At 35.9% G+C, this 10,192-nt stretch overlaps 1 protein-coding gene across 9 annotated transcripts in view; it reads left to right on the forward strand.

Moving 5' to 3' along the window:
- ARHGEF7 (Rho guanine nucleotide exchange factor 7) overlaps window positions 1-10,192 on the forward strand; it is a 158,569-nt gene that overhangs the window by 139,746 nt on the left and 8,631 nt on the right. For 8 of the 9 annotated variants that reach the window (XM_014527885.2, XM_025196093.1, XM_025196095.1 and 5 more), the window contains 2 exons: window positions 9,274-9,373; window positions 10,058-10,112. In XM_014527885.2, coding sequence (XP_014383371.1) covers window positions 9,274-9,373; window positions 10,058-10,112 — 155 coding nt within the window. Of the gene's footprint in view, window positions 2,165-9,273; window positions 9,374-10,057; window positions 10,113-10,192 lie in introns of those variants that run through there. The other variant, XM_025196092.1, reaches the window with a different exon arrangement.

Raw genomic sequence — 10,192 nt, forward strand, 5'->3', positions numbered from 1 at the left:
TTGGCTTGTTGGAAGGCCTTAAAAATAGAATACTTGGCTTTTGGTTTTCACAGTTTGGATGTCTGTGACATTTTGTGGTATTTTGTAATTTCTCTTATAAGCACATTTATTTTCAGCAGCCAGCTCTTCATTCAGAGTAATATTAGCTTTGCAGAAAACTGGATGTGATGCATTGTATGAAGTTGAAGGTTTTGAATCTGCACCTGTGACATTACTGGGGGAATGTGTGTGTTCTGTATGGAAGTTAACAGAACTGGAATTGAAATATTTGTTTTCTAAATTCTTCCTAACATTAGCATTAGGGGGGGAAAAAGCATTTCCCTAAAAAAGGTCAGTAATTTTACTTGCTTTCCTTAGGACTCCAGGGTGCTAGGTTTTTTTTTTTTCCTTCAAATCATAAGTGCTCAGTGTCACTGCATGAACAATTAAGATAAGTGTGGTACAGTTGTTGCTGTCTGGGAATACGATTGAATTGATTGCAAGTCCTGAGGCAATAAGACAATTTTGCAGGTGGCTTAAGCAGAAAAGTAAACTTGAATATTTAATGGTTTAAACATGAACAAGCCCAGAAGGATGTCAGAGTGGAGAAATTGTATTAGTTCTTCACGTTGGTAACTTCACTTCCTGTTCTAAAGTGTTTGCTAATCTACTTGTATTCTGTCACTATTGATGGATTGGAAAACTAGCTAATGAAAGTTAAAATGCCTGTCAGGATGATTTTTAAATGCACTATCATACAAGTCTTAGATTGACCCTCCTGGTGTCCAGGTATATGTATGTGTTGCACTTAATTTTATCTCAAAGAAAATTGCTGAGAGGTATCTAGTATGTGGTGTATGTACTCTATGCTGTCAGACAGCTGAGCATCTGTAAAGCCCACTTAGCTTTCATTTTTACTTTAAAAACACAAAGTATTCACTTTTCTACTTACACAGAAAGTGTGGATCATTTTTCCTGTTGTTTTTAAAGCAATAGTGTTCCAGTTAACTACTGTTTTTTGCATTGGTTAAATGCCTATTCACTTACATAATACAGCTGTTACATATATTATGTACTGTAAATATGAGTTTGAAAAACAGTTGCTGCACTTGAACTTTCCTTTATCACACAGAATGTTTTTGTTACCCAGGTCTGAAGATTTTATTGACTTTCTATGCACCAAAGCTTTGACAGTTTACCACCATTAATTCTTGTAGCAGGTAAATCATATAATCAGAATGATGTTATGTTATGATGGTTTTGAATGCTAACATCACTACAGAATTAAAAATCATTCAGTGTTTTCAATGTTACAGGCCACTAACTGTTGTGAATTGATCAAAAGTATTAATACAACAAGCTTAAAAAATGCCAGTGTGAAAATGGTGGTATTCAGTCCAAAGGTTCAGTGTTTCTATTTTTGTGGAACTTTAGTCATGGTAATATTAGTACCCTATGTTTATGCAATTCTGTAAAAAAAATAAAATAAAATAAATAAAAATAAAAGTAAAAAAAAATGTGTACAGTTAGTATTATACTGAAAGGATGGAAAACCTGAATTAGAAAGTAGGTTTAAGCCATTGTCAGCCCCTTTCCATATGGCTTAAATGGTGTTTCCATTAAATTAGTGTTTACCCATAAATTGACACCAAGCTATACTGATTGTGTGTTTTGCATAATTTTGCCAAAACACAGTAATGTGTACATAGTGACGTAAAACATTAAAAATCTATATATTGTGCATTTCATTTGTGAATGGGAGAAGCCATCTTTGGTAGGTGACTGCCTTTTGAAAATTCAAAATGGATGTATAGCTGAATGTTGCATTGTATTGTACAGTATGCATATTGTTTGTGGTTGCATATACTGATTGAGTGTTTTGTTTTATATAAAAAGGACATCTGTTATGTACAGTTGAAATAAATTTTGCATTTGCTAGCCTGTGACTAATTATTATGCAGGAGAAAGGACAATGTAACTTAACATTTCACATTTATTTGACTTTTTCCTTGAAAATAGTGTAAAATAGTATAAAAATGAAAGCCAAATACTAAAATAAGGAAAACCTCTGATAGTGAAGGTAATAATTTATCATTTGTATGTAGTAACTGAGATGTACTGTGACGGATGACCCAAGTCTAAATTGTTCCACTTCCTGCTGTTTTTTGGGGTGGAGAGTGGGGTGCACTAGCTCTTATGCTTGCTCTCTCGCTCTTTTTTTCAACATTCACTTTGCAAAGGTATTGTCATCTATAGTATGTGTTTCCCCATTTCGTTTATGGAAACAGTAGTATTTCTTCTTCAGATGGCAAATGTAATCAATGTCTTTTGGCAATTTATTCTTACTAACGGAACAGTCTAGGTAGTAACTGAGAAGTGTGTAGCAATTTTAAGACCTAGTAAAAACAACTTGGATTGAAAACGTATTCATGGGACTGGTTATCAGATACCAAGAAAGAGTAAGTGAGTATAGTTCTAACATCCTAAATGCTACATTTGTATAATCATCTGCAATTTTTGTTGCAACTTTTTTCCTTGAAAACAGTGAATATTCAGTACTTATGTAGTATTACTATATAAGTCATTCACATTTTTGAGTGACCTTAAAAAGACTGAATGTGTATGTCAGGACCAAGATGAGAGCAAATAATCCGTTCTAGTAGAAACACTAAGGTGCTAAAGTTTACTATTAATGTAACAGCTCTCTTCTATTATCTTTTCTAATGAGCTTTTATATCAATTAGGGAAATATTTGCAGTTCTCAATCTAAAGTAAGTATGTTTTGTGTATTCTTCATTTTTTCTCTTAGAGGTTTTCATATGGTTTATTTCCCAAAGTAGGAAGCCCCTTATTAGATATTACATCATAGCAATAACAGCTGTGCTTTTCTACAGAAGATTTACCTCTGTCTCTGAATCTTCAAGATTGTGTCTAGTCTGACCATTTGGTGGTAATATTAACAGCTGGGGCTTCATGTTTATTTCATTCCATTCCGAATTGCACCATTTTATAAGTGAACTTTTTGTTTTGTTGTTTTCCCTGTTTACAGCATCAGGAATCTGAAAGCCCCACTGCATTCTTTTGTGCTTGCATATCACTGCCCGCACTAACATTTTTCACACTCTCTCTAGCAATGCGTTACAGACCCCTTTGTGCTCAAGCATACCTGTGCAGCCTCCTGGCTTTCTGTGGTGTTTTATAGAGAAGGTGTAGGCTGAACTTTTTTGATTTTGTATTTGGAACCTCTTTAACAACTGGGCTGATGCACAAGAAAGAATAGAACTGGCCTTGCTCTCTTACCCCTGTCACATCCACAGTGCTACCAGAATTAAAAAGAGTAACTAGTTACTCAATGCACACAGGGAAAGGGAATAGAGATGCCATTTCTAGTGTCCCTCTTCAAATAGAATTTCACTGAATTTTCATCAGTGAGCATACTGATTTGCCCATAGTGCTCGTCCATGTTAATACGTTACTTTGACTGATGCAGTACAAAGTTGAATATTGAAGTGCAGCTTTTCTTGCTACTGCACAGACATGCCTGACTTGCACATGAAAATGCCAGACCTCTTGTTAAGGTGGCCCATTGCATATCTTGACTATCTGTTAGTGTGCATACTTACCTGACTTATGCATATGCTTGTGGTATCTGAACTGCAGCTGGATCTTTGTGACCTTCTTTTAAACTCAAGCCCTAGAGGGCTCTTAGCAGTTGTATTAAAAGAATTTCTAAGCCTGTAAAAGGATCCTATTAAAATAGTTTTCTTGTAAAAATAATGGTAGAAACAAGACTGCATGAAGGTAATGTGAAAACCATATAGTTATGGATCAGTGCAAAAGTTTTGCTCTTCTCACTGCTCACTCTTCTGCAATTGCACATATAAAAAGATGAAGAGGATGGTGAGATCTCTATAATCCAGTCATCACTATTAGCCCCAAATTATTCCCCAAATTTGGTACTTGAAATTCACCATTTCTAAACTGCACAGTGTCTGTATCTGTTAGCTGTGGTATTTTTAATTTGCTCTGTTTAGACCTAGACTAGGCCTAGGTTAACACAAAGTGTGCTCAGCCGTTCTTTCCCTCTGTTTTAGTGTAATCCGGTAAGCGTGAAATGAATTAGTCTTCCCTACAAACCTCTTCCCCTTCAACTGCATGAACTCATGTGAGATTGACTTCGCTGGGGTCACCTAACCCCAGTTGTCTTCCTGCCTAGACCGGGGGGGCTGGACCCGATGATCTTCAAGATTCCTTCCAGCCCCTAACAATCTGTGAAACCCCAGGGTCAGAGTGTACTGTGATGCAACTTCTAAGGCAGTAGAGCTGCATCATGGATCTGAGAGATCATGCATGTATGACTTGTAAAAGAGCACCCTGCTCCCTTTCTGAAAGGCAAATGAGAAGGTGCAGTTATAGCTGCCATTGAGTACTAGTGGAGACCTTGATGGATTCCAATCTGCATTCTGCCTTTTTCTTAGGAACTGATTTTGCTCACAGTCGTAAGTGCTGTTCTGCTCGCTTTAGACTGAGGTCAACTGACCACTTTCTTGTCATGTAAGCTGGTTAGCATCTCGTGTTATGGGTATTTGCTTTATGAATGTTCCAGGTATATCTGAACGTGCCCTTCAGTATGGATAATACATACCTAGAAGGTATCTGTCACTGGTGAATAAAAGCACTGGTTTGTCACTGAGGGATTTGGTATGTCTCTTATATTGTTTCCCATGTTGTTGCATGATGTGCTAGTTCTGGGTACAGTACAATAAATGTGCTGATATTACTCTGCTGTACTTCACTTACCCAGTGGATGTTTACAAATTCCGCTTCTGCCTTAGAGGATATTGCTAGTGAGAAGCATAAAAGCCACCTTACCTTAGCTTGTGTTCTGGGAAAGCAAGTATCTTTGCAGTTGGTTACAAGTTTGTGTCTGCTTATTGATAGGATTTTGTTGAAGTGGGCAGTTGTTACAGATCTTGGGAGAACTTTCAGTTCCTCGTTTTCTTTGGTTTTTTCATTTGTACAGTTTTATACTGGTTTTGTTCTTACTTTGTGACAAACATCTCAATAGCAACACCTGCCATACTTTGACGGAGATTAATTGTAACTCCTTTGACAGGATGGGATGGTTTCACCATCTGCAGCTTGTTCCAAATGTGATAATCCATTTGCCCATGGGCGGGTGCGGGGGGGGTTGTTTTGTTTTTTTTTAAGCATCCATGATTTAAATTATATGTGCCCTGCATACTTTATTGCTTAATGGCTGCCTAATAAAAGTTGGCTTCAGTTTTTAATTTAAGCTACAGCTTTTTGTTGCTTAAAGCTCAAACTGACAATGTTGAAGGTCTTGTTAAGCATTTACTCGTGTGTGTATCTCTGAAATTACTTTTGTTTTAGGAATGTTCCCATCTCATCTCCAGCCGCGTGCGTGCGTGCCCGCCCGCCCTCCGTGTGTGTTGCAGCTGGAGTTGGGCCCAGGAAGATGCACCATTGTTACTTCTCTCTGACATCCATTTTAGTTTACTCCTTCCCACTTTTAAAACCATGGTTTTTAATTGCTTCAAAGTCTTTGTTTTTGTATTTTCTTTATAAAAGCATGCCCTTTGTAATGTACTGTTCATGTGCTTCCCCCTAACTCCCTCTCCCCCTTTTTTGTACTGTACCTCTTATGTATACTTCTCTCTTTAAAGTTCAAGGCATTTTTGTTTTGTGATTTGTATTTTTTTTTCTTAGTCCCAGACTAAAATATCACATCAAGGATGTTTTATACATAACACCAAGTCCTGTAAAGTGCAAGGCTGTAATGTTACTGACATGTGTTCAATCCCATTGATTTCCATAGGCCTATATAGGAGTACAACTTTAGACGAACATTTTAAGTTTCAGCTAGCATGTTACAGCTTGCTGGGCCAGCTGTTTCCGAAACTGCAAGCCAAGTAGCCCTTCCTGTATATGAATGGGCTAGTTAGGACTGCTGAGTGCTAGCACTACTTAGCCTGTCCCCACGCTAATTAGCACACCCATGGGCTTGCTCAAACACAGCTCTGCTACTTGCCATTTGAGATGTTCTGTCATGCACACTATGGTGTACTTGAAAGTGCTGCTGCCAAGCACAGTAAATTTACTGCAAAGATAGGACCTATGTAGTACAGCCCAGTTGTCAGTGTTGGGGTAAGGATAGTGACTATTAAGCCACCTTTAGACCATCCTGATCTCACACTGCTCTGGGACCTGGAAGAGCTCTTGACTTAATTTAGGCAGCTCTGAGACCCTGTTTTAAGTTGCCTGTCTCCTGGACTGCCATATGGGTGCTATATTATGTGGTATCTTCAGAGCCTGTCACCCTTGGAATGTTAATTTTTTTTTTTAGTGTGTGCAAGGAATTTAAGCACTCCAACTCCTTTAAGAAAATTTAACTTTCTGGTTGAGATTGACTGATTTTACATGCATGCTTAGCAACTGAATATAGCAACCTCTGTATAGCTGAGCATTTGAATAGGTTATTGAATAATAATAATAATAATAATAATAAAATAATAATGTGCCAGTCTACTCTTTCTTCATTTGAATAACAGCCATGCTATTGGTAAGGGTCAGCCGGGTAATAAAGCAGGTTGTTCTATTTTATATTGTCATATTAAATTTATCCATTTTTCATATACTGTGCAAATCTGCATAATGAAGGTCTCAGTGTAAGATGAAAAATGCTACTTTGGTATCCTTTTATTTCTAGTAGACTATTAGCAAGAGCCCATGAAGTGCAAGAAGAACATGAGAAAATGAAAATAATTTTTCTTAGTGGTGAACAAGCTAATCTCATCTGAGATCAGAGCAGTGAAAGTTTTGTGCAATGGATAATAGTGAAAAAGTATTACTAAGCCTGTCAGTGCAGCAAGAGTGACAGTGACATACTCTCAGTATTCTCATGTGACATGAAAAGATCAGTAAAATAGAAAGTGTCTTTTTACACAAATGGTGTATATGTGTCTACATAGTATATTATATAGGGCATTTTTATGATGGCTTTCTTTTTATAAAATTGTGCTTAAACATTCTACATCACTGGCAGGAGATGCCTTCAATTTTGATGGTTATCTATGCATTAGCATATATCTTTGTATACATGTATATATGTAGTATATAGAGAGATACATGCATATCGTATACGTGTTGATGTGTATGTGTTCTGTATAATATGGGGATAGCATGAAGAGGGCAGCTAAAAAAGAAAACGTTATAACTGTGTATACATACACGCACACCCCTGTAAGGACTTCATATTAGTATGACTTGCCTCTGGCAAAGAGAATTGGATGCTGCTCTGTATGGAGATAAAATGCTATATACTGCTCCAGTTGACTGAGAGAATCACTGGAGAAAAGCACAAGATGCTTTGCTTTCTCAGGTCAAATTTTGTTTTCTGTTAAGGTGCTTGGAGCTGAGTTTGGGTCCTGAGTTCTGATACCAAGTGCCAACAGTTCATTAACTAGCCTCTTAAAATCATTTTTAGCTCAGTCTCCTAGGGCAGCCTACAGACATATTTCCCTGCATGTTAGTCAATCAACTGGAACAGGCACAAGACAGATAATTTTGCACTGTATGAAGTTATGATGGACAGCTGAAGTACAGAAATAACTTTCACCGCCCCATTAAGAACTTCAAAATTGTCATGATTCAAGCCACTCCTGCACTGAAAAACACGATTTTCTTATTGTACAAACTTTCAAAACATTTTCCCCATTTTTATGATGTACGACAGTCCTTAAGGATATAAAACTCTCCCTTAAATTATTTTTCCTCGCTAGAATAGCTTGCTTGTCTTTAATCAGTAGGCAGCATTCTGTTTTTTTGCTGTTGACTCGGTGGTTCTTGAAAAGTCTGATTGCAAAGGTTCTGATGGTTCATATCTTTCATTGGGTTCACTTTTTTCTTTCACTTGTTTAGAGATTGTTTTGTTAACAACTATGAAGGAAAGGCAATGGTGTAATGAAGCAGCTGGTCATCAAGAACTGACTAATTTCTACCAACATATCTGCTTCCAACAATGCACATTTATTGGGTGTAATCTCAAATCATGCTAAAATCAAGATATTCCAAGTTAATGGAAAACCATAATGATGAATTGGAATGATCTGTCATTTAAAAAAATACCATTTTGGAGTAAATATGCAACAGTTCCAACTCTTTATCTACTTTATTTTGCCAAATATATAGATTCTGATCAAATGCTTCAGCAGCACTTCATTTACAAATCTTTTAGGTAATAATTTGTTGCAGCCTAATTAGCTTTCACTTCTAGTACAATTTGCTGCAAAGCACACCTGCCCACAAAGAAGTACAGTCTTAATTAGAACCACTTCTTAATTTACAGAAATTATCTTACAGAAGTATAATTTTGTAATGATAGTAAAAATGTACATAGGAAAATCTGCTGATGTTTTGAGTTTAGTGTCACGCCAGTTCTCTAAAACTTAAAAAAATGTATCTTTTAAAAATATGTACTCTATGTAATTGTTTTAATTAATTTAATTTGGTTGTCATTTATTATGAGTAAAAAGCATCAAACTAAAATATATAGCTATATCTATAGGTATCTAATTGACATAAATTTATCTGTGTGTGTGTGTATACGTATATATGTGTGTGTGTATAACTATGTTATGTGTGAATTTGAGGACTAGTTTTTGTTTGGGGGGGGGGGGGGGGAATGATTTCTTCCTGTTCCTCTTCCACTCGCATGGAATTGATCTCATATGTGCCCCTTAAACTATACATTCAACAAGTTCTTCTACCTGATTCACACTAGCAAAACCATTTGTTTCATTGGAGTAATTGGATTTATGTCAATTAGATAAATCCATAGTTGAATTTATGCTAGTATAAAGGAGACCAGAATTGGATCCACAGACTTTAATTACAATGAACTATATGGATAAAGACACAAATCTCTTATTTACTTGATTTTGGTGAATTCACATAGAATTTATGTTTAGAGAGCTATATATTGTACTGTGCCTTGATTGGTTTTGGTAGAGCAGGACTGTGGGCTACACTGAGGAGTTCCATCACCTGTAAAACAGAAGAAATAGGTCAGAACTGTTTGGTTTTTTTTAAATCCAGATCATATTGAAAAACTGTTAAATTAGTTAAAGCTGGTGTTCAGGAGAGAAAAACCTTGAAGCAAAATGCTCTGTTCATAAGTATGTCAGGCAGTTATATAAAATAATCTATTTCAGAATATCTCTCATTGTTCGCGTATTGTTGATTTTGCAATGTATTTATTTTTTTTTGTAACAGGTTCTCGTAAAGAATCTACTCCCCAAGTGCTGCTTCCAGAGGAAGAGAAAATTATTGTAGAAGAAACAAAAAGTAATGGCCAGACTGTTATAGAAGAGAAGTAAGAATTTCTAATGAATGGTGGATTAAAACAGTAAACTTCAGACTTTCACAGAAAAAATCATTTGAGTTATACACTTGGTTGTTTAGCATTTTACTTAGTGGCAATAGGGTTAAGATTAGCATTAGTGGAATTCTTTGCTGGTTGACCAGAGGATTAATTGCCAGCCCCATTTCATGTATTTGACTGGCTTTTAGCTGTTTTTACTTTTTCTTTCTTTCTTCCTTTCTTTCCTTGATGATTTCTTCTTTCTAGGTCAGTTGGGAATTAAGTTTATTGTATTTCCCTGTATGACTAGGGAACTAGGTGTTTTTTCATGTTACCACTTTTCAGACTACTCTTAAGTTTGTGACTTTAATTTATAATGCCCATTTAGTATTTATAACATATAACTTCCTAGAGATCCACAGTCTGTTGCTGAAAAATACAGTGACATGAATCATGCTGTATATTTTGACACATCCTTCTCTTATAAAACTTGTATTGTAATTGAATGTCCTATAGCAAGGGATAGTACAATCCAAAAGTTTGAGTAGTTACTGATTCTTTTGCTACTCCCATTCATAATGATTGGCTTTTATTTTAATGGTACTAATATCTTTTGATTATACTCCATAAATCTGCTAAATAATCCATTTACCTTTAATGAAAGTATTGTAACGGTTCTTAATATTTTTATTTTAGAAGCCTTGTTGACACAGTGTATGCATTAAAGGATGAAGTACAGGAACTAAGACAGGTTGGTAAATAATACATATATTGTACTTAAATAACATCAGGCATGATTATTAAATTTGCAAGATTTGCTATGTTTCAGCA

Source organism: Alligator sinensis, unplaced genomic scaffold, assembly GCF_000455745.1.
Source record: "Alligator sinensis unplaced genomic scaffold, ASM45574v1 scaffold288_1, whole genome shotgun sequence".
Taxonomy (NCBI): Eukaryota; Metazoa; Chordata; order Crocodylia; family Alligatoridae; genus Alligator; species Alligator sinensis.